This window comes from Puma concolor, chromosome F2 (assembly GCF_028749965.1).
Source record: "Puma concolor isolate L17-30 chromosome F2, mPumCon1.1.hap2, whole genome shotgun sequence".
In the NCBI taxonomy this organism is placed as follows: Eukaryota; Metazoa; Chordata; class Mammalia; order Carnivora; family Felidae; genus Puma; species Puma concolor.
Window position 1 is genome coordinate 71,228,240 of NC_141684.1, and position 25,794 is coordinate 71,254,033.

A 25,794-nucleotide genomic window follows, 5' to 3' on the forward strand; every position below is an offset into this window, starting at 1 on the left:
AGAGCATGAATGGGGGAGGGGCAGAGAGAGAGGGAGACACAGAATCAGAAGCAGGCTCCAGGCTCTGGGCCATCAGCCCAGAGCCCGACGCGGGGCTCGAACTCACGGACTGCAAGATCGTGACCTGAGCTAAAGTCGGACGCTTAACTGACTGAGGCACCCAGGCGCCCCCCCTCATTTGTTTTAAAATGCTGCCTTCCTAGAAAGGATGGTGCTGATTTTAATATTTTATATAATCTGGCCTGGTGAGATGTGTGTTTCTGCTTGTGAAACAGCGTTGCCTCCTTTGCTTTACTATGTAGTGTTACATGTATTAAAATTTTATATACTAAATTATTTAGAAAAATTTCAAATAAGACATGGTATTGTACACTATGTTTGCCAGAGTATTAGTGCAAAGAAATTCATCTTAGACACACAGTTTTGTGTCTATTTTGCGGATATGAAAAAAAATGAGAGGATATCACATTTATAACCAATGGTCAATCTTAACTGCCTTATAAAACAGTAACTTCTAAATATGAAAAAAAAAAAGGTATAGATGTGATTAAGTGTAATTTAGCTTCCTAATTTTGACCTTAGTTTATGTTTGCTTATTACTGCTCAGTGAGAATTAGGTTTGCTGCTTGCCAGTGGAAGCTTACTATCCATGAAGTTTTTTCTCTGTCTTAACCTTAATGGAATTTTCTATTATTTTGTTATTACATATCTAAATTTTTCTATGAATATGGTAAATCCTCAGAGGACTATAATCCAGGACATGTAAAAGAAGTAAAATATATAGAATTTAACATATTGGAATGATGCTAATTTGCTTGCCTATAAATGGTTTATTATTCCATTATATTACTTTAAACGATGGGTTCTGAGTAGTGAAGCTTTTTCATTTTAAAGATAACTTCATGTGGGCCATGTTTCCTCATTTTTAGAGATAGTATTACTTCCATCTGCTACATTTTGTTGGGTTTTTTGGGGGGAGGGCTGGAAATCAGCTATGTGGTTTGTCATGGAATATCAACTATTAAATATTAAAATATATTATTTCGCCTATAGAACACACTGATTCCTATAGCAAATACATTAATAACTTGATTTTTAGTATTTTAGTTTGCAAGAGTTTACTTCCTGTAATGTTTTTAAGCAACCATTAAGAGGTTAATTCATTGTAACTTAGAACATTGCCATTTACAGTAGACATATATGTGGTATGGACAAATTATAACTTGTTCCTTTTATAAAAATTGTATATTTGGAGGTAGAACCAAATTTGGTGAATCTCAGCGTTCATTTTGGTCATTTGACTATTAAATGCACAAAGGCTAAGATAAACTATCTTACCATATAAATGTCCTAATTCACAGTTAGCCTGTGGCTTCACAGTTAGCTGAAACAAACCAGAAGTGAGCAGTCTGGCTCACTTATGTCCTCGGACCCTATTTCTGTAGTGATTGAATTCTCTGCATGAAATACAAGCTTGACTGGAATTGAATTTTATAACTAAAGTTCTTTTTTAGTTGGTGAGGTTATCGTAGCTTAGTTTTACCTCTGTTACTGGCAGGTCGTTTGAAAACGAGAGCCTGGTGAATTCTTTGGTTACAGAGTCATTAATGGGCTCTATATGTTCAGGGAAAGGTATTGGGGTGGGGGGAGCAAATTCAGTGAGTGTGTATCCCAAAATAAACCAGACTTGTTGGGTACATTCTCACTGGAGAGACTGCTCAAGGTATGGGCTTTGGATTAAGGCACAGGGAAACCAGAGGGACAGACGTAGTTAGGAAGCTGGAGATAAGGGAGAGCTTGGCTTGTAGATATAGTAACAGTTGAGATATGCTGAACTTTCGTAGGGTTGGCCTTTCTTTCATAAGTATTTCTTTCTGCACTCTTAAATCTGCGTGTATCTAAATGTTATCAATTTGAGGAAATGTACCCATTCATATTTACATTTCAAATTTTAAGATTTGGTTTTTCTTGTGGAATATAAAGAGAGAATGAAATATGTGTGGGTAAATCAAGATATTCTGAACAGCCATCATTAATCTCACTTCATTGTTTCTGGCCATGGCCCTGATGATATACTTCGAAAATATTCAGCCTGTTTACATACTTCCTACTTCTGTGGCCAAATTACTTAAAATAACGTATCTTTGATAATGGTTTGGATTATTGAAAACTACTGTTGGACATTGTATTCTTTGAAAACTTGTTTCCTGAATAAAATTAACAGGAAAACGATCCAAGGACTAAATGCCTAGAGTAGCATCATCGTAGAGTAACACTATCTAAGGATTACGCGATTGTCCTTTTGTCCGTGACTAGCACCTAGCTGGCACCACACCAGGCACGGCTGGAGAACAAAAAGGAACACCGTCCACAATTCCTAGAGCCTTGATAAGCTTTTGTAGACCGGATGCATCCATGAGTGAACTGGATCTTGTCCACTCAAAGGCATTCGCCTCCGCCCCTGGGTTCAGGTCTGCTCTCAGAGGCTGAGGAATTATATCCCCAGAATATTTCCCTTTTTCTCCTTGAAGTAGTATTTTTGTCTTAAGAACCACAGGAAGGTTGCATACTTGAGTCATAGTTTTGTCCAGATACTTCTGCATATTTGTTGAACACTTCAGCCTGTCATACTGAAGGGTAGTAAAGTTTTATAATTTATATTTGATACTTGGAAGTACTAGTACTTGAAAATGGAGAAAAAGAAACATGATTGTTGTGAATATACAGCTATAGTATTTTAAGGCAGGAAGAAGAAACAATGTTACTCCCACAGAGATTTGAATGGGAAATACAGACCTCCTCGGTTCATAGCCCTTGTCAACTGTTAAGTTCAGCGGAAAGCATTCTAGTTGTACCAACAAGTAGTTTAAATACCAGAATACTGCAATTTCTTTTCTCCTACCCCCCCATACACAAAGAATGATATGATGTAGCTCTTCTGTGGACCAGAGTGGGGGAAATACACTGTATACTTTAATATTTATACTAGGTGTCTTATTGTTGTGGCTTAGCTGCCAATATTGATTGCTGGCGGTTATGCCACATGGAGAAAGTTTGAGTTGTCCAAGCCTGACCTACTCAATGAGGTGGTTATAATCTGAAAAGCTCTAAAGTCATGGATGTTCACATTCTTTACAGCCAAAGCCCTTTACCCTGTGGTTTTTTTTTTTTCTTCTTCACAATTATGGGTTTTGTTATATATGGCTTGGCAGTATTGGTGGATTTTTATATTTACTGGGTCCAGAGATGTTTCTTACCCAAAGCCAGTTCTTCACAGGAAAAACCTATGATATATACTTTGCTTTCTTTCCATTTCGATGGCCTGTTTTGGGACTAATACTTAAACGAAACAAAACAACAACAACAAAAACAGGAGCCAGGGCCTTTGCAGTAGAAGCTTATTTCTTAGGCGTATGGAAAGAGAACCTTGGAATATTCCTCTTAGCAAATGACTGACTGGGACCTGGATCAAATTTAATATTGGTAAGCAGAGTGAATTATGATTAATAACTGACTCCTACCCTTGGTCAGAATTACAGGACCATGAGTCAGTAGCCAGAACACTGTAAATTACAGCTAACATCTTACTGTGTTAAACTTCAAGTTGATTATCTGATATAATTTGAATACATGTACATGTCTATCCGTGGATGCTATCGACAGTAATCTTGGGAGTCATGTAATTCCAGAGTTTCTAAAGTTAACTCTGGGTCCAAGGGGAAAAGTGTGAGGGAATGAACCTTTTTATTTTCTTCCAATGAATATGTACTGATATATGTAAATGCTTGTATAATCAACTCTCGATAATATCTGGTTGGTAACTCCGCAAATGTGGAGGTTGGTCAGAAGTATCTATCTTTTTACCCTCATAGTACTTTCATTCGTTCTTCCACTGACATTAATCAGTTGATTTTGGCTGAGGCAATTTTGTGTTTTGGGGCTCTAGATTCTCTACTGAGAGAAAGGCAAACCTGGTTAGGGGCTGGTAGGAATGGCGAGGACTGGTCGAATTGGACCTTTCCTGTGGTACATATGATTGAGAGTTGATTGTAAGGTGTGCATCTTAATCAGCCTCTTTGTTTTCCAAAATACCTTTTCCATAAACTTCTGTGACCATGATGCACATCCTTTTTGAGATCACTCTTCCTCAACTTCTTTTTTCCACCTAACTGCTCTCCTTATTTTCTCTTTCTCTCTTCCTTTATTCTTATGTAGGCCTGACCAAAGATGGCAGTAATGAAAATATTGATTCTCTTGAGGAAGTCCTTAATATTTTAGCAGAGGAGAGTTCAGATTGGTTTTATGGTTTCCTCTCATTTCTCTATGATATAATGACTCCTTTTGAAATGCTAGAAGAAGAAGAAGAAGAAAGCGAAACCGCAGATGGTGTTGATGGTACGTCACAGAACGAAGGGGTTCAGGGCAAGACTTGTGTCATTTTGGATTTACATAACCAGTAACTTTGATTCAGGGACTGAAGTCATTGGCTTATGAAAACCCGAAGCAGTCTCCTGTTTCTTTCTTTCCTTTGCTCACCCAGGGCTTAACGCGCAGTGGGGCAGCTGTGATCAAACAGTAAAAGGCAACCACGTGATCTCTCTCCCCAGTACAGCTCCTAGCTAGTCCCTTGCTCGGCTCCCCCACCTCTAGAGAAGAAAGTGGCACCCCTCATTCTTGTAGTAGTCTACAAAGTGCATCGACGATGTTGTTCTTGGTGGTATAATTGGTTTCTGTATCGTTTTGTTGCAACTTATGTATTCACTGAACTAAATTGAGAAGGCTTAATGGCAAATTGTTTTGTGATTAACCCTTGATGCTTGTCTTTCTAACACACTATTAATGGAGATGGTTATAATTCACTTGATTATAAAAATGTTTCTGGCATGATTCATACATTAAATGCTTCTCTGTTCTTTAATATGACTGGTGTGTAAAGTGATGGTTCTTGAAAAAGCTGATTTTCTTTATTGTAATTTGTTTAGGTTAACTGATTTGTCAGATAGGATAATACAAATTTCAGTGTAAAATTCTGTATTAACGGTGCTTTTAAAATAATTTGAAAATAAGCCCATGTTTTTGCCTTAGGGTAGTGAAATTACTGTATTCAGATAGCAGTATGTCTGAATATTTCTGTACAAAAGCAAAATTTATTTTTAATTTTATTTCCAAATTACATCCAGAGAAAGAAATTTGTATTTTTTTTAAGTAGGCATATTACTACACAAGAGGGAAAATGTGAATATGTATCTTAAATAATGTTGTACATATTAAAACTATTCATCCTAAATAAGTCTTTTTCCATTTTTTTCCCTGTATTTCCTTATTAAGTGACTATCAACTTCGGCTTAGGTAAAATATGGTTTTTAGATTTATAAATTAAATTTACTAAAGTGGTAATTCTTTTCAGGAGAATGATTTTTTTTTGCCATTAGAAAACCTTGAAAACATTTTTGAATCAGTTTATTTAAAATGAATTTGCTTCAGTAATAGTAAAAGCAATTGTATTAACTGTATATGACATGCATTTCATAAAATGAGACTTTATGTGTATCCTTACTGCTTGAAAGTGATTAGGACCTCTGGTTTCTGTTACCTTTTAGGGAGTGGTGTTTCATGTGTTTAAATCTCTTTGAGCTTAGCTTAGCTTTCTGTGAAACTTAGCTTTGATTACTCATTGAGCTTAAAATTTGAATAGGTTTCTATTTTTGAACATTTATGTAGCTATAGTAATTTCTCCTTTTCAAATATTCATTCCTTTTGTTTTTTTTTTTTGTTTTTTTTTTTTTTGTTTTTGTATTTAACCAAATTGCTTTCGGTAAGATAGATAAGTCACCCATTTTTTTTCCAGAGGGGAACTTGACAAATTTGGTTTCTCAGCTGGAAATCACAGTTGGAGGCTATTTAGGTATTTATAAGTATGCAGCTCAGCACAGCAATAGCCGGAACATAAAAGTATGAAATCAGAACACAGGAAGCACATCAGCTTCCCCTTTACCCACCACTCACATGTGTCAGAAAAAACTGCAACTTGCTAATCTTAAAAAGCATTATTTTAAAGCTACTTTTGCATGTGGATGCTCATGTTGTACATGGGACAGTGATCTCCTGAAGCTTACGTGGCTATTAAAACTCAGTCTGTCCTTCCCTAATTATTCAGGGAATATGATTTTGTTAATGGTTCTGACAGTGGAAATTTTCTGATTTTGAAATGTTAATATCCTGGAACACACGAGTGTGATTTTTAATAATGTTCTTTTTGAAAGTTTAGGCAGTCTTTGTCCATTTTGATTGTGTCTTCCACTTTGGATTTGAGTACTATGAAATGTCAAAGTTCATTAGGTTTAAATTTGAAATAATCTTATGCCTCATGCTCAATGAAATGCATGTAGCCAGACATCTAAGATGTATTTTTTAAAGCAGTCATGTTTCAGTGTTCATTACTACTAACTCTAGAAGATGTGTGATTAGTTTGAGAAGTAAATTAATTAAATTTGTGTGTTAAAAATGTTTGGAATCATTAATTTCTCATCAGGCTCTTTTTTTTCTTTTTGGTGCCATGATAATGATACTAATGCACGTTTTATGTACAGAAATTAATTATGCTTTATTTTTGTAAGTGAAAAATAAGTGAGGTAATAATTTTCTATTTTTCCAGCACCCTCTCTAGTCACCCCTTTTGAAAAGTCTCTGATCAAGGTAGAACAGGGAGCTGGTGAACCCCTGACTTCTGTGACTTCCTTCAACTTGTGGCCAAGGCTTGTGTTGGTGAGAAAAAATAAAGTTGTTTGCAAAACAAGTGTAGCGTATTTTGAAGCTGATCAAAATTACTTCACTTAAATTTTTTGTATTGTATTTGTTATAAATTTTAATTTTTCTAAGGATTTATTGTGTAATTTTTTAATTCATAGTATAAATATTTTCCTAGCTTTATGTGTTTTAAGCTTAGGAACTTACTTAAAAAGGCAAAATTGTATTCTGTACATTGGAATCTTTATTTGTAGTCATGCAATTTTAAGTTGTATCGTATTTACTCTACATTTCTCAGTTCGAACAACCAGAGGAACGTCGCAGAATGTGCTCTGTGTTCAGATGTAGCCTTGTGTCCTTAGAACTGCAGAGTTGGGTTCTCTGGTGTTTGGCTTAAAAACCAAGCAGTGGCACTCTGGGAATTTCTTTTCTGCATTGTAGCTTCTTTCAGTCCCAGTTTTCTCTGGGACATGAGTGGTGGGGCGTAAGGCAGTTGGAGAACTATCTTGTGGGTGCTGGTCTTGTTAAATCCCTAAAGCCTAGCTGCCAGCTGCCTGCCTGGGAGAATCAGGTAGATGCCCCAGACATAATGGAATGCTGGGTGATGGTGCTTTTTCATCTTGTACTCGATTCTTTATTCTAGGAATTATTACCCACCTGCCTCATAGAGCTGTATCCAGACATGTAAGCAAAACTTCTCTGCTTGAATTCTGGTGTGTACGTACTTACTTACAGTTTGAACACAATGTTTCCTTTCTACCCTGGTAAAGCTTTGGAGAATTCTCAAAAGCAGCTAAAGGCATTGGCAGTTATTCTTAATTTCAGTGATCACTTGGTAGTTGCACCTTTTGGTGATTGATATTCATGATCCTTTCTAAATGAGATCCTGGTCTGTGAAATAAATAGTTCTCTGTGATTTGGGCTGTGGAATTTTCTTTGATTACAACGCATATTTGGAGCATTTTCATGAAATTCACTGACTCAGACTTTATTATACAAGTTGACTGATAGAATTGTATGCCAAATTCTGTGCCTCTGATACTTGTTGTTAGTTGCATAACCAAGTAATACATAGGAATAGATATTAACTAGATTGTGAGCTCCTTAAAGTTAGGAATCAGGTCGTAGGCTTCATTTGAATCCCTCTTCAAAGCTGAAGCCAACGTATGACATTTATTAAATATTTACTGGGGTTATTAGTCTTGATGAGTGATAACCTCAAGAGTTACTCATTGCATAACGAAATACTGAGGTGTTTTTTTTTTCTTTTTCCGAAACCAGCTTAAATAAGTGAAAAGATTATTGGACTCTTTTTTCCCCCAAGATAAGTGCCATTTTGAATTCCATACAGTAAACCTGTGCTAACTGAGGTCTAAGGTGAGCTTTCCCATGTCTCCTAGGTTTGGTTTTGAGTTTGCATCTTCATTCAGACTTTCCGTCTCTGGATATAATCCCTTCCTAAACTTTTAGTCATTCCGTTCTCTTCTGTTCTGATCTTCCCTTCCCCGCTTACCACAGAGCATTGGAAGGTTTGTAGCTTGCTTTTTTCAAAAATGCCTGTGATAATACTGTTACGACATCTATTTGAAAATAGAAAAGAAATTGGTGTAGTGTCCTGGCATTAGCTGAACTAGGTAGGCATCCATTCTAGAGCAACAGCCTGCATAGCTCAGAGAACTTAGGCATTTGGGCCTTTTTTTTTCTCTCTCTCTGTGGTCAGCGTTGAAATAAATTGTGATGTTTTGGTATGGGGAGGAGGAAGGTGAAAAACTCAAGCTCAGGGTGACTCACAGGTCTCACCAGGGGCCGTGGGAGTGGCTGAAGAGACCCAAGTACAAAGCGATTCCCAGCCTACCAAGTGTATGGCCATGTCTCCGAAAACCTGTAGTAGCTACTTGGGTTTCTGTAATGGAGCCAGTCTTCTAAAATTATGTCTGTTGCATGTGGTGGAACCAACCATTGGCTTCATGATTCAGCATGTTAATTTGATACAGAACATTTCATCTTGAAAATGTGTGTGGGATAGTGGCTCTGAGGCAGTTGCCAAAATGACATTAATTACTTTTAGGCAACTCATGTTCTAAGGAAAGAACATAAGACCTGCTTTTTAAAACTTGCTGTTCAAAAATTCTCAAATAGTTAACAGAGCTATTTACAGTAATTACCTTGAAAACCGTCAGACTTTTAGGGGCGCCTGGGTAGCTCAGTCAGTTAAGTGTCCGACTTCAGCTCAGGGCATCATCTCGCGGTCTCTGAGTTCGAGCCCTGCATCAGGTTCTGTGCTGACAGCTCAGAGCCTGGAGCCTACTTCAGATTCTGTGTCTCCTTCTGTCTCTGCCCCTCCCCCGCTTGTGCTCTGTCTCTCTCTCTCAAAAATAAATAAACGTTAAAAAAGATTAAAAAGAAAACATCACAGTAACCGTAAAGGCAAAAGGAAGTAAAGAACATGGTGATTATTTATTCTTTGCCATTTTCTTTGACTACAACCACATCCTGATGCTTTTTTGATGACTGCTTTCATTTGGAATGTATTCTATCAACAAAACCAATTTTCATCCAAATGAGTTACAGAATACCAGAATGCTTCCTTTTCAGGCTCCAATTGATAGAATTTTCTTTATACTACTTGGAAACTTTTTTAAAGGAGTTATATTGTCATGAATTTGATTGATTGATAAAATTGTTCCTTTTTTTTTGTCCTTGGTTGTTGGCTATGGTAGTAAGGAGAGAAAAGGAGAAAAATAAGGCATGCTTGTTGATTTTTTGATGCTAAAGGGAGTCCACATCAACCACAGTTACAAATAAGAATGTAATTCTGTCTCTACTTAGGAATTATTTAAAAACAAAGTCTTATGTACTTGCCTGTGGTTTTCTCTGGAGCCACTTCTGTAATGTTTCCAAAGGTGTTTTGTTTCTTTTTCCCCACTCTATATGCTCGTCCTGGATCACCACTAACCCCTTCACCACTGAGCTTCGTGTCATTTATGAAAAAAGGTCTATCTAAATTTCCCTGAACTGAGCCTATGTGAGGTGCTCACTGTCATTAACAGTTCCTCTTTTAGTAGGTATCCAGAACCTTCCACATGCTCTTCCATCTTCTGGAGTCACTGTTTTTCTTCCGTAAAGATGAATTTGCTTTCCCTTTACCAAGACGGTCATCTTTGTCTTGCCTTCTATTGTCTTCATGTCTCTACATGTTACAGCATTTCTTTATTCTCACAATTTTCTTCATCGTTTCTTCTCGTTGGTCATTTTTGCAGGTGTTGCGTCTTCTGGTTCCCAGAGTTGACTCTTTCCCTGTAGCAACCCCTGCATCTTCTGGCCTCATTATAATTTCTCCCCTCTTGCTAGGTCCGTTTCTCTTTCCTATAGGCATGCCTTTCCTTTACACTAGAGGACTAGCCATCAAACATTCAAACACACTGAAATCTTACAAATACTTGATCCTTTCTGCTCCCTAGGAACCTTGGGAAAGTCCACATATGATCATTTTTCTTCTGAGAAGAAGGTGGTCGGCAGGGGGGTGGGGGAGTGGGGGGGATAAGCACCTTGGGTTTTTGGTCACCTTTTTTCCACCTACATTTGCTCATTATAATGTGATCACCTCTTCTGCTTGTAAAACTGTAATCTGAAGAACCTTATGGAACATTTAATAACTAATATAATTAAGTTATGTCCTCATCCTAAACCTTTGTTTATACCTTCCTTCCTAAAACTGCACATTCGACTTGAAGAACCCTGCATTTTCTGGACTCCTCTCATTTCTTCTTTTCGTAAGGGCTCCTCTGTTAGCATCATATTTTCTTGGTGCTGTGCTTTCTCTCATGCCTAAACCCTTGCTTTCTGAGACTGAATATGATAATTGTGGTTTAAATTCTTAGCTCAGTCGTTATCATGTCAAAAATAATTGAAAAATTATCGACTATACTTTAAGTTCAGAGAAGGTAGCTAGAGTTGATGCTTTGGCATTTTGTATAGTGCATTGCACATTGTATATATCACTTTAAGGATTTGTGCCCAAACTGGAAAAGTTTTAAATAAATCACCCATTACTTTTTCCTGTTTCACTAATCTAATGCTAATCTAATATTTTATTAATGTCAGACATTAACTCTAGCTTTTTTATCCATATAGCTCTTTTGACTGTATCATTAACAGTGGGGTTGGGCAGTTGGGGAGTCTGCTTCTTAACCCTCTCAGCTTTTTACCAGGAAAATCTGGGCATGCATTGAGAGAACATGCAGGAGTCAGGAGAGGGACATGAACAGCATTAAACATGCATTTTGAGGGGCGCCTGGGTGGCGCAGTCGGTTAAGCGGCCGACTTCAGCCAGGTCACGATCTCGCGGTCCGTGAGTTCGAGCCCCGCGTCGGGCTCTGGGCTGATGGCTCGGAGCCTGGAGCCTGTTTCCGATTCTGTGTCTCCCTCTCTCTCTGCCCCTCCCCCGTTCATGCTCTGTCTCTCTCTGTCCCAAAAATAAATAAACGTTGAAAAAAAAAAAATTTAAAAAAAAAAAAAAACATGCATTTTGATGTTTTATGTTCATTTCTTTTGCACATTGGATGATGCTCATTTAAAAGTTGGTATTACAAGTATAAGTTTGTTATTTCATTCTGAAATAAACTTTAGTGGGGAGTGGTCCAAGATGGCATTCAGTATTACAGGGTCGTGTGCTGTTTTTAATAGAGTTTAGGAAAGAGTCAACTTTTATCTGTGAAAAACGATTGCCTCCCCGCCTCCTCCCTCCCTCTCCCTCTCCCTCTCTCACATACACACACACACACACACACACACACACACACACACACATTAGTTATGGTTCTGTATGTGTATAAGTAATTGGACAGATATAGATAGCCATATGGAACAGTTAATTTACATTTCTTTTTTATGTGTAGTCAATAGTAAGGCATACACTAATACTTTCCCCCCAGAATAATGATGATGATATTTTTTTTTATTTTAACTGAAGCATATTACATTGCTATCACATGTGCAACATACTACATTGATATCACATGTGCAACATAGTGTTTTGACAAGTCTGCATGTTATGCTGTGCTCACCACAAGTATAGCTATCATCTGTTGATAATAATATTTCAACCAAAATAAATTGCCATTCTCAAATGGACTATTTCATTTGATGGAAGCAAATGGTGATGGGTAGAGAAAGAGGAAAGGAATTTAGGCATGGAGGGTGATTTGAACAGTGTAACAGAATAGGAGTGAAAACATCTCATACTGAAAATGGGAGTGTGATTAGGGTTTTGAGAAACAGAGAGTAGGTTCTGCTTGGGGGCTTTTCTTATACAACCGTAGCCCTTCACTGCTGAGTGACGGTTCGTGCATGGTGCCGCCCCCACCGGCGGTTACCGGTAATCACCACACCTCCCACTCTAAGCCTAGGAAGTGTGTTGGCAACTTGGAATGCCACCTTGGAAAGTTTGCTGATACATGAGTATAAAATAGCATTTATGTGATGGGGGCATAGAACTGAGAACATCAGTTGCCCAGGATGCCGAATACAGGCTGGTTAGAATGACAGTGTACTGAGAGGTATGTAGTATTGATGTTTGTTAGAGGGTAAACCTATTATCACAGCTTTTATTTGCCAAGATAAGAAAGAGAAAGGCATCGCAAATTTTAAAATGAAGAGTAGAAGGATACACCAGTATGACAGTGTAATTCTTGCTTGTGTAATTTCTTATAAAGGAAGTTTGAAACTTTGGAGGAAAAAAAGCAATGATTAGAGTCCTGTCAAAATATGCTGTCCTTTTTTTGGATGGCAGTGATGATTGAGTAGGAGAGTAAAGTTCCCTGGTCTGTTCGTGTGTCATGCTAAGCACAAGGCCCTGGCTGTGCAGCCACACCAGAGAGGGAAATGCCATTTCCAGAGGAAATTAAGTATTTCTGAAGCCCCAAATCCTTTCATGTCCAAGATAAGTCATGAAGTTGACTGAATTACAGGCTGATTATAATGCATTTTTGCTATAGTGAAAGTAAGGTTTTATGTATGAAATGTGTGTATATATATATATATATATATATATATATATATATACACATATATATATATATATATATATACACACTCACATATATATGTTGAAGGAGTATGTTTTTTGAATGGTAAGTTTAACTTAATTTAATAGAGGCATTGATTTTGACTATATTTATTTGCTTAGTTTTTAAAGATACTTAATTTTTAATTCCCTTAATATTTTCTGTTTATAACCTATTTTCATCTTGTAAATACCGACAGAAGGACCTGGTGGGGTAGCCAAGAGAAAAACTAAGGCTAAAGGTATTTTCTGTTTTTCAAATTAGCCTTGAGTGAATCAAGTTTAATGCTTGAAGATGCATGACATTTTCTAGATATGTTACTGCGGCTACTAATGCTTTTTGGTTTGCATTGCACCTTTGGTCATAAGTAGTTTTATTAAGGCATCATTAAAGAATTTTTTTGCCTCAAGCCTATAATTTTAAGTAATTTCCTTCATTACTTTATCAAGACTTTTGTGACAGACTTGATATTAAAAACATGACGATATCATATTGTTCTCTTACATATAAACTTACTTCTGTACTTGCTATCATGTAATCTAAAACCTTTGTTAGTTTGAATTTTTTAATGACTTTTGGGAAAAAAGGTGAATTCTCCACTGATGGATTTCACTTCTTCAAAAGCTCTGATGACGTTGTGTCTTAGAGCATAATCAGAGAGAGTGTGAGCAAACTTCTAGTTTTCAATGAAATGAAAACATAGATTTATAATCTGAAGGTCTGTATTTCATTGCTATAGAATTTGTTGTCTTTTCATATTTTAATTCTTTAAAAATTACTAGACTTGCCAACCATTATATGTAGGCTAACGGCTTATTATTACAGCCTGATTTTATTTATATCCCTGTGGTTTCTCTTGTTCACATATAAATATATATGAATATAAATAATAAATGTAAATATAAATATAAACATAAAAGAAAATATAAATATAGGATATATATGTCCTTTAAGGACAGGGGCATGGGAGCAGTGCATGGTTTCCTTTACAAACTTGCAATATTCTTTCATGTTCAAGTGCTTGGCCTCTAGTGTTTTTAGTTTTTTTGTTTTTTGGTAAAACATTAACAGGTGAGACTTTGACTATGTGACTTGCAGGGTTTTGCGGTTTGTATTTTAATTTTAAGATTAGGGAATTTGAAACGTTTTTCACTTCGTATTCCACCTGAATAATTCCCAGGAAGAGAAAAATTATTACCATTTTATTCTTATGTCAGTAATTAGGAAATAAGTACCCAATAAAGTATAGTTTGTACTTCTCAAACTGAAGAGGCAAATCCAGCAGTAAGGATTTAATGCTGTAAAAACTGCAGAACCAGATCTGAGAGCAGTGCACGTGTGTTCGTGCAGTGACATTATGTCTGTTACCCTACAAACAGCGTTGACGTAGGTGAGGATTTGGACAGTTGATTCTTTATGAATGTTATTCTGTATTTTTAGAAGGTTTTAACAAGATTTTCAGGAAGAATTGAGTAACATTTTGTGCTATGTGAATTTTGATTGGCAAAAACATCTCCACATCTTATTAAAGGAAGTCTTTCATTTTCTTTGTTTCTGTTTAAATGCTGTATAATTCAGTAAGCACCTTGCTTCTCTTAAGATTTCCTGATGAGAGAGTGAGAAGCTAAAATTCAAAGCCTTTGCTAGCAGTTCTATTACACTTCATGTAAAACAGGGTGAAAGCGGGTTGGTTTTAGATGAAATTTGGAATTACCTGTATGTTCCATTTATTTGCTCTCTCGCCTATGAGCGTGGATGGACAACATGTTGGCTTGAGCAGCTTTACATAGATTAACAAGAAAACATATTTAAAGGAATACTGATCTCATAATGTTGAATATAAGCAGGCGAAAAATTCTACTTGTCATTTTAAGCACTGTAAGTGATGAACTTAAAATTTCATACTCATGAATATGGGTTTTTTTTTTCTTAGCTAAGAAAATTAAATGGCATTTACTTTTTCCGTTTGTGCATTATATTTTCAAGGCTCGTAAGCACAAATATTTTAAGGGCATCACTTTTTGTTAGAACTAAAAGTTTTAAAATTCTCTTCGTACGAATACTTGCACGTTACGGACATTTTTTTTGTAATGCTGCCGTGTTCCTTTAATTATGTCATTACAGTTGTGAAATGGGAGTTGCTAACCCTTTGTGCAAAGTACTGCCTTTATGGATGGACTCAATTTTAATAATCTTGCATGTTAGTCTTAAGTCATAACTTCCCACTGGAAAAATAGGATGGCAAGTTTCTGGCATTTTTTTGATAGTGGATACCTTGTAGAGGTTTGCATCTGTTTTTAGCCGATTGAAAACTAGAGGATTAAAGCACTTTCTGAATGAACATTTCATGTGTGTGGAGAGATAAAGAGCATATGTTTGCACTAAGTTACTGTTTTGTGAATTAAGAGATGCGTTCAATAAACTTTCTTTCCTTTGATTGGAAAACCTGAAAGTTAAAGAACTCACTAAGGAAGAGCCCAAGAAGGAAAAAGAGAAACCCGAGTCAAGGAAGGAGAGTAAGAGCGAAGAGAGAAAAAAGGGGAAGAAAGAAAAGGAGGATGACCGGAAGGCTAAGAAAATTACCGATGCAGATATATCCAGGAAAGAGTCTCCTAAGGGTAAAAAGCCCAGAGAGAAGGAGAATGTGGGCCTAGACAAAAGTGCTAAAGCCAAGGAAAGTAGGAAAAAATCAACAAATATAAAGGATACTTCTAGTAAAATGGCGTCCAGAGACAAAGATGACGTGAAGGAAGGTAGGAGTTCTAGCAAACACGCACACTTGGCAAAGGGAAATAACCAGAAAAGGAAGAACTAAGAGCTGTAATGTCATCATCCCAGGAAATGGTAATCTCATCGTCACTTGCTGCTAAAGGGCCTGGAAAATTTAGTATTGCACCGGCTGGGGAAGATGTGTCCCATCGCCGTTGAGTTTATTTGTCGGTGCTCAGTAAGGAAGTTGTTTGAAATTTAGAGACACTGTCTCATGCTTCTCAATTTAAAAGATGAAGCTTGTAAAAACCGTGTAATAAAAATGTGATGTAATAGCTTCTGTTTTTATTAATTTATTGATCATGTATCCAGATAAATGTATATAATATGAATTGTAGTGAATTTATTAATCGACTGAATACTTTCATGGGAGTTGAGTAAGACCGTTAAGATTTTGCATAGTACATACATGCCAAGTGGCCTTCAGTTATGACAGATGCTCAGGTAGGAGCATCTTTTCTCCCTTCCTTCTTTTCTCCCGTCATTCTTTGTCTTCTTTCCTCGTTTCCCTTCTGGCTTCCCTGTTTCCCTTTCTTCTTCACCTGCCCTTCTCCTTCTCCACTTCCCTTCTCCTTCCCGACCTCTCCACCCCTCCCCTCAGGCTCCTGTGGCAACCCCCGGAGTCCTCTTCCCAGGCGCCCACCCCCACCCACCCGCCCCCTGTTTTCGGGGGGGCTGCCCCCTCCTCAGGCTCTTCCCTGGATTCTCCTTTCCCTTCGCCTCCCCTTTGCCTCCTTTCGGGTCTCTCCTCCTCGGTCTTTTTTGGCTCTTTTCCTGCCTCCCTCATCCCTCCGTGCCTCCTCACTCCTCAACCTCTTCTCTTCCTGCCAGTCCTGCCCGCCTTCTTTTGTCACCCAGTCAATACTTAGTGCTTCCGCTGTGCCCCGTACACTGCTCTAAGAACTCTGGATACACTTGTGAATAAAAGAAAGAACTTGATTTAGAAGACCAATTTTAGAGCGCTTTTATTTATGGTATCTTTACAGACCCAGAAGAGTTATGAAAAGACTACGTGTTTCAAATTAGGATATACTTTCATTTTATATCACACGGTTTTATAGTTATTTTGGTGGAACACGACATACATTTTCCATGTTTGATTGTTATCATTGTTTACCGTTTGTAAGGCGCTGCAAAGTTGAGATCTAACTAGAGGTCAGAACTTTGTTAATCAGAAAATATTTAATAAAATGAAATTTCAGTAAGAGTACATTTCTACAAATGGTTTGTGCTGTCCTGTGCGTGAAGTCTTAAATCTTTAATTGTAACCACTGGTGAGATTCAGTTATGAATTAGAGAAGAGCAACCTGATTTGTTGTAACAGAATCAAAAGTGCTGCTGCAAAGGTTTTATTTTTTTTTTAAATAATTCTTCAACTTTGTCTATGAAGAGCTGAAAACCAGAGAATTTGACCTAATGGAAGGCATTTCAAATAAAAAATGAATAAGCATCAGTGCAGGTGTTTCCAAAAATACTGTGCACCTTTTTCTTGTATACTTGCACCTTTCCTGCTTAAAATCAAGCACTTGGACACTTAGTTGACAGAAATTCTCTCTGACAGAATTATACAGCGAGGGGGAAATCCTACAGAATACCTGCTCTAGCTAATCCAGTCCTATTATTTTCTTGTTCAAGGACTACGGCCCAAAGAAATTGTAGTGAGGGTTTCGTTGTTTTTATAGATTCCCGGAACGTTGTAAGCCACACGGGGCATTTTATGACTCATCTGGTTGGTGGATACAGGGGCTGACTTCAGGTGAATAGATCCCAAATACGGACCTATCATCAGACCCGTTGCTTCCTAGCTTTTGTCCCAAGTCTTAGCTCTGCTGATGCTTTTCCTGGACTTTATTCTAATTTTTTTTTTAATGTTGATTTATTTTTGAGAGAGATAGAGAGAGGGAGGTGGAGGGGCAGAGAGAGAGGGAGACACAGAGTCAGAACCAGGCTCTAGGCTCTGAGCTGTCAGCACAGAGCCCGACGCGGGGTTCACACTCACAAACTGAGAGATCATGACCTGAGCTGAAGTCGGACGCTTAACCGACTGAACCATACAGGCACCCCCCTGGACTTTACTCTATATAGAGTAGTTACAATTTGATGAAGAAGACAGCCCTCAGAAAGCTCCAGACGCATCTTTCTAGTTGTGCAGTCCTAGTGCAGAGAGCAAGTTTTCTGAAATGGCTTGGGAGGAAAGTCTAGAAGAATTGCAGCCGGGCCTGGTTAGACCTGGTGACCGTTTGTGACCATTCCTGTAGTCGGGGATTAGTCCTCCCAGGCTGGCTCCTGTGCACAAAGCTGTGGCTGGGGGTTGGGTTGGGTCCTGCTGAAACCCTATGAAATGTTTCCCCCAGGATAGAGGGTGTCTGGGAGGAGAAGAGGGACACTCCAACTGCGCACTGAGCAGAACCAGAAGCAAAACAGATACTCATCACACACATAAAGGTTACACCATCTTAAAAACATATCTTGATGTTAGATCATGCTGCTAAGATAAATGCATTGATTTTTTAAATTTATGTCCCAAATTTTAAGTGTTAATTTTTCTACAGATTGGTGTTTTGTTTTTTTTTCCCCCTTCCTTGGAGAAGGGCTGGTCATTACATTTGTATTTACTGCGAGCATTCTAATAATTTCTACCTTGGGTTTTGAAGGACAAAAGTGATACAGGATAAAGTATATAAATGCTGAAGTCTAAGAAAGTGAGTGGGGAAAAAAGTCTTAGAATAACCTAATCAACATGAGTGTGTTCACGTTACCTGTTGCTCTTCAGTAAAGCGCTTAGAAATACTTTGCGTCTGGGGCACCTGGGTGGCTCAGTCGGTTAAGCGTCTGACTTTGGCCCAGGTCATGATCTCACGGTTCATGAGTTCGAGCCTTTGCGGCAGGCTCTGTGCTGACGGCTTGGAGCCTGGAGCCTGCTTCGGATTTTGTGCCTCCCTCTCTCTCTCTGCCCCTCCCCAGCTCATGCTCGCACCCTGTCTCTGTCAAAAATAAATAAACTTAAAAACATTTTTTTAATAAAAAAATACCTTGCTTCTGCCATAGCTTTCCTTTGCATATCAGCTCAAGAATTAAATGGAAATGTCTCTACTGAACGCATTTCAGTATATTTCGAGAGCTTTTGTGAGCTGGGGATGGATTTATTTTCTTTACTCCTTTTTTCTTTCCTTCCCTTTTCTTCAGCAAATAAAGGCTGCAACTGAATTTTCTGAAGCTGAGGTCACACTTCACCCAGCTGCATTGGCCCTCACCATTCACCTGAAACTTTCATGTGGGAGAAGCTTTTAATGGGCTTAAAACGATGCTTACACTCTCAGTTTCACTCATCTTAAAATTTGGTGTGTAGTTATTTCTATTTTCTGCTGCTTCATATTATCTAAGGGTAATTAAAGCTATAAAGGTTGTCCTTTTTAAAAAGCCGCCTAAACATAGAGACAAAAATTTCCCAATGCAAAGTACCTGGGAGCCGGAAGAACCCCTGAAGAGTGAAAATGAGATACTAAGAAAGTAAGTTTATTTTGTCATATCACAAACAAAATTTCTGTTTAAATTACACTATGAGATGATACTTCAAATTTCAAAAAATGACATTACTGGCATGTTTTTCCAAATGTCTTATGATAGTGTTTCACGTGTGAGTGTCACAATCGCTATAAAGGTAAAGATGGCCAGTTTTACAGAAATATTTGAGAGCCTATCAGTACTCCAAGGATCTTTTTTAGTCTTTAATACTCAGATTCCTTTTTTTGAAACACTTTATCATCATTGATTTTTTTTATTCACGTATTGTGACATCACAATAATGTCTGCCTCATTTGTTAAGGACTTTGTGTGTGAATTTTCATTTTTGCTAACATCATTTGTAACCAACTTTTTGAAATCTGACTAGTTTTTTTTTTCTACAAGATTTTCAGCTTTACTTTGTGGGTGATTTGCATTGTGTATGTACTGTCTTCCTCAACATTGCACAGTCAGGGAGAGATTGATAAAGAAATTGGTGTGAGCATGAATGATTGAATTCATTCAGTAAGTAAGTAACTGATTCGTAGAAAATATTTTACAGTGTTATGACCTCCTTAGTCATACAACTCCGTCCCTTCAGGGTCTCATAGTGATCATGTGAATAATAAGGACTCCCTATATGCACTTCCACTAAAAGAACAGATAAAGGTCATACACAAGTATGATTTTCAATTTTAACTGTTTTAACTGTAGAGTCATTTTCTGTGAAATGGGTCTGATGGCTTGGACTACATCTCCTGGCTTTGGTTCCTTTCTCCTCTGTCCTCCGCTATTCCCCTCTCCTGGAATAATTCTCCATTGGTGACAATTCTCCAAATCGATAACTTGGATTGTTTTCACTATGAAATGCACCTTGGAAATACTGGGTTTCGTCATTTGTGAACTGAAGATAAAACCTTTCCTTCAGGTGGCTGTGAGAACTAGCTGGTATTGCATGTGCATAAAGAGCTGGGTCGTTGTGCATTTCATTTCCCCCAGGTTGTAGCTGAAGAGAAAGTTTTTGTTCTTAGGAAACTGAAGGGAGGGGTGTTGTGTAGCAGATCTGTAAGCGTTTTGCTCATGGAAATCTTGTTTGGGGTAATCTGAAAAAATACCCAGGGACAGCCTCCAGCCTCTTGTCCTCCTGCCTCTGTTTGCCTGGAGATAAAACCACGTGACCTAGATGTTTATTACCGGTTTGGACATCATTTTTACGTAGAGAAACCAGTTGTCACCAAAGCTTCAATCTTGTAAGCCCTGCACAGCATGAAGTTACCTACTTGCCTTTTGTTTGTTCTCATTTCATACCTCATTTGATTTCACTTTGTGAGTATTTATCACTCTTGTGTTAGCATCCGTACCTCAAAGAGTTCTGTCATTTACTTCTTCCTTGGCCTCAAGCATTACTTCTCTTGTTTCCCAAGAGGTTAGAGGAAGACATATAACGCTTTTGCGTCCCTTGTGGCAATGGTATAAATAGCCATGTGCTCTGTCGTCTCTCTTTTGCATTTATCGATTCGTTCAACAAATAATCTGAGTGCCTGCAGCATAGCAGGCCGTGCTGGGCACCAGGGATACAGGTGACGAGGGGACTGCCATCCCTGCGGTGAAACGTGGTGAAATAAACAAGGGGCCGAGAAAGAAAATAGTGCAGCCAGAGCCAGCTGTCGCCACCACCCCGCTCTTCGCCTCGCCTAGAATGTGTTCCTGCTCCGGTGGCGGGCCACCTTCCAGCTCTGCTGCAGGATCCAGCTGAGTCATCACGTCTACACTGACTCCTTCTGCGATCCTCCCAGGCGGTGGGACTGTGTGTCTTCCCTTTGCCATGCTCCTTACTTCACTTCATTCCTGGATTTTGCTTTCTACCAGCCTGATTTATGCCCAGTACCTAGCATAGCGGTGGCTGAGAAGAACAGGCATTCGATGTGTGTTTATCGGATGATGAACATCTAAAACACAGATCATTTAAAAACATTTCAGATCTGTATACACTGTTGACTAATATTAAAAAAAATTTTTTTAAGGAAAAACTTGGGCATTTCTGCAGTAATTGCAGTATGCTTTAACCACCTTGGAAATTGCTGGTAGCTGTGTTCATGTTGTGTGCGTGTGTGCCGGGAAGATGGTGAATATGCTTTCTTTTTTTTTTTTTTTTTTTTTTTTTTGTTGTTTATTTATTTTTTGAGAGAGTGTAAAGGAGGGGCAGAGTTGGGTGGGGGGGGGACTCCCAAGCAGGCTCTCTGCTGATAGCACAGAACCTGATGCGCAGCTTGACCCACAAACTGTGGGATCATAGACCTAAGCCGGAATCAAGAGTCAGATGCTTATCCGGCTGAGCCCCCCAGATACCCCGGTAAATTTACTTTTTTAGAAGAAATGAAGGGAGAAATTAGTTTGTGGGAAAAAAAATGTGTGTCTATTTGCTGGTTTTAAATCATCTCTTTTAATTCTTAAAACCCTTCTAAGGAGGTAGTTGTGTTCCCTTTACACACTTGTGGAAACCCAGTCCTGTCGGTGGGAATGTGCCCAGGATGGGATTTCAGTGGAAACAAGCGACAGCCCTCTTGATTCACAAACCCGAGCTCCTGGGGCCATCTCACGTGGCAGGTGTTAACGTGAGTCCACCCCATTCCAGCCTTTGTGGAGACCCTTCGGTGGCCCTGAAACCCAAGCTCTTAGCAACCCTTCGGCAGTTTTATTCTTTCGAGGTGTAGGTCATCCTCTCCCTGCAATCTTGTCTCTATCTTGAGTCGTGTGAAGATGCATTGAATCTGGAATGGCTCTTACTGTATATGGTGGGGCAGCTCTTCTGGTTTCTGGCAGTGTCAGAATTTTGATGGGGCTGAGGTTGGGATGCCTGCTAAGATCCGTGTTTGCTGATTACAGAAGCCAGGAGCAATAGCGACAATTAGCACGGTCAATCAGTATGTACATCTTTCTGGCTTCTTGATTTTCCGGAGTATTTCTCACGTTCCTGTACCTGTTAGGATTATTCCTGGGATATATTGATTTATACTATTAGACTACTCGTGTTTAAAGAAGCAGCAGTTCTGAGCTCTTCCCCTGGAATAACGGCAGCTGGTGTAACCTGGGTCGGTGAGACCAAAATTTCCTTCAGTCTGTGCACTACCGAATCATACGCCAGAGATTGATAAACCAGTTTTTTATTTTTCTATTTATTTAAAAAAAATTTTTTTTAATGTTTATCTTTATTTTTGAGACAGAGAGAGACAGAGCATGAGCAGGGGAGAGGCAGAGAGAGAGGGAGACACAGAATCAGAAGCAGGCTCCAGGCTCTGAGCTGTCAGCACAGAGCCCGACGCGGGGCTCGAACTCACAAACTGCGAGATCATGACCTCAGCCGAAGTCCGACGCTCAACCAACTAAGCCACCCAGGCACCCCGATAAACCAATTTTTTAAAATCTCTTAGCTTTTATGGGCTAAGTGCCTGAAGTCCTATGAAGTACAGCACTATTTGTGGTTCTTTCTTTCCCACATTTTGCCGAGGAAGTGGTTTGTGTAGAATTCTTCACAAAAAACGAATCCTTCGTTTTCAGTCAGTGTGAATAGCTCCAAGATCCGGTGGCCCCAGGGCCTTTCGGATTCGCACACCCTCACTCCTCTCTAGCTACATGGGCCCCGTGGCTCTTCCCCACTGCCAGCATGCACCCCTCACCCCCAGCCGAGGAATTTGTACTCGCTGGTCCGGAGCCTCATCTGGAGTACTCTCCCCCAGTGTGAGTCACAGGGCCACATCCCTGGCTGCCTTCAGGAATCTGTTCACATTTTATCAACGAGTCCTTTCCTCATCAGTTCGCTGGAGATAGCCTTCCTCCTCTCCCTGATGGCCTGGCACTCCCTGCCCCCTGCCTTCCCCCATCTAATATGTTCTAAATATTTCATGTTTCTTATTTTTTAAATCGTTCCCTCCCTGTAAGAGGTAGGGCTTTTCAGTTCTCATTTTCTGTAGAACAGTGCCTTGCATCAGTAGGTGCCAAATAATTGTTGAATGAATGAACGAATGCCATATGCAACTTAGTAAGTTTTAAACTGTTAGCATATTTATGGGAAGAAAATACACTTATTTCCCATTGCTGTCATGTGTACTGGGGTAGCAGGGAATGAAGTAAGCGAATGTTGGGCTAAGGTAACTGTGTCACATAATCAAATTTGCTATGAATGCTTGATTTCAAGCGCTCACCTCACCTTTTATAGCTTCCATTTTGAATGACAATTGTAGGAAAATTTTATGTTTATTAAATGCAGGCACTTTTTTATTTCCTAATTTTTCTGATGTGCCCGATGTGTCTTTTAAGGGAAACAGTTGCTTTTTCAAATTGCGCAGGGGCTGGTGTGGTTACTTGCAACTAGATAGTTACTCGCGGGTGCCACGGCCGTCCTGTCACTCTTGCCAGCGTGGGAATGGACGTGGGTTCTGGTTTGACTGTTAAGTGGAAGGAGAAGACTGCTGGAAGTTTCAGCTTCTGGGAAAGATTTCCTCAAGCCCCAGAGAGGCAGAGCAAGAGGTGGGTCTCTGCTTCTGGACACCCTGGGGTCCGAGAGAGAAGCTTGCCGCGGGGGAAGCCCCGACTGGCGGTGGGAGGGTGAAGCCAGCCAGCGCCCAGAGCAAGCCCGCTCACCCCCGCGCTCCTCCTGAGAGTACATAGTGAATTTCCTCCTCCTCCGAGCCAGTGTGAGTCGTGTTTTGTTGTCTGCAGCCCCAGGAGCGTCAACACTGATGACAGTCATTTCGTAATGTAACTTTGAGTACTTATTTCGGTGCGATCTCCTTGCCATTTGTACCTCACAATAAATCCATTTTGAATACCTTTCCTTCGATTCTGAATTGACGGTATGTGTATTTTTTTCTTGTTTAATATTTTGTTTACTTTCTGCCTTAAAATCTTATATGAGACCTGAAATCTTATATGAGACCTGTATCTGCCACTCATTCGTGGACTAAAATGGATTTGGGTGGCAGTATAATTTCTGGAAACACCAAAATGAAAGCTTGTATGGCTAATTCTTCCATGTGAGTTATCAAAGTAATAATTAGTCTAGAATGTGTGGTGGTGGTGTTGTTTTTAGAAAGTTTTTTAGGGGTCTGGGGAAGGGTATGTGTTAATTTGATCCTCAGCTTTTTTGAAGTTTACAATATTGTTTATTTTTGCAGTGCTTTCACCTCTGGAAAAATAGCTGTGACCAGGTATCGGTAAATTTAGAACTCAACTGCCACTTGGTGCAGAAAAGGAAACTGCACAATATTTTCTCTTGTCATGTGCTTTTGCTTTCTCCTGTGGTTTTACCATTTCAATTTTAGAGACAAATAACTCCAGTTGATGTGGAGAAAGCTGACAATGAGGAGAACCTCATGGCTAAATACTGGCAATGCTAGTAGTTTTCAAACACTTTTCACATCATAAGTTGTTTTCACATGAAACTTCTCAAAATCCAATAAGAATGGGGTTTTCAGGCAGTTTAAGTCTCTGTTGTTTGGTGGGGAAATATCTCCCTGCTTATCGAACCCATGGAGCACGATTTGAAACCCTGCTACCTAGAGGATCAGTGAAGAATGACCCGTGATTTCCCATCCAAAGTGAGATGCTCTTGAGGGCGAGATACTTACACTAGCACAACAGACTAACCTGGGACTGTCCCGGGCAAATTAGGCCCCTGGTTCTGCAGCAGTGGGTTCTAGAGCCCAGATAGGAATCTCCTTGCTGGTAGTAGTAGGAAATTGTTTCGGATCCCCTTTCCCACCTTTCGCTGGTCTAGTGTAGCTGAGGAGCCTTGGTCCCACAGAGGATGTCTGCAGTCATCGGTACCGGCAGAGCAGCCCCACTGTGGGGTGTGTTCAGCCTCTGAGCTGTTCACCAGGCACCTGTTACGTGCCAGGTATGTTCTGAGGTGCTCAGGGTTCCAAGGTAAGTTACAGGATTCTGAAGGTTTACCCTGTTCATTCAGCAGAACTTAGCAACGAGTAATAGTTCCATACCTGTTCCATTTACTGTTGGGAGATGCAAGAATGGATTATTTAAAGGCGAAAGAGCATGGGAGTTTTCAGTCCTGAACTTGGAATTTGAAATGTGATGTGTTTTACTAACAAGGCCTTCGTCTCTACCCGCCACGCCCCGAAGTGGAACGTTTAGGATCCGTGGTTACTTGTGTACTATGCCTTTGTTAGAAGTCACGATATAGTTAGAAGTAGAACACAACTGTGTCCGTTGGTGTTTGTTGTAATAGCCTTAGGCTTTTCGTGTAAATAGTGTGGGAAATAAGTACCTAAAACAAATATAAATGGTGAGGGAGAGTCCTGTGTATCTCTGTCTTATTCTCTTTACGATTGGGGAGAAGAAGGTGGGAATCGTGTTTTTGTCCATGAGAGAAAAATAAAGACATAAAAAGGGAACAGTAAGGAAAAGTGTAATCAAAAAGCAAGTGAAAGACACTGAGAATTTAGCAGACTATAGTAGCGGGTGTATGTTAGACGTGGTATGAAGTGCTCAACGTCGGCAAAGTGCCTCTCGATTCTGTACTGACCTTTTCACTCTAGACTCACAACACACTTCCTCCAGTAACAGTTGTTGGTACAAGAGTCTCACTGGGGGTCGTGAAGAGCCAGGATTTGGGAAGTGGAATCGACAGACTCTTGAACCCTGTTTAGCTTTCTAAAGAGTTCTATTCGGTTGAGGACTTATTTTAATGTTC

General features: G+C 39.3%; 1 protein-coding gene across 5 annotated transcripts in view; it reads left to right on the top strand.

Annotated features, from left to right (window-relative positions):
- The window catches only part of ASPH (aspartate beta-hydroxylase), a 222,155-nt gene that overhangs the window by 45,609 nt on the left and 150,752 nt on the right, over positions 1-25,794 (top strand). Inside the window, exon 5 of one of the 5 annotated variants that reach the window (XM_086695806.1) lies at positions 4,216-4,918. The exons of 3 other annotated variants lie outside the window; for them this stretch is intronic. In XM_086695806.1, the coding sequence (XP_086551932.1) occupies positions 4,216-4,460 (245 nt within the window). In that variant the 3' untranslated portion in view covers positions 4,461-4,918. Of the gene's footprint in view, positions 1-4,215; positions 4,919-25,794 lie in introns of those variants that run through there. One more of the 5 variants, XM_086695807.1, reaches the window with a different exon arrangement.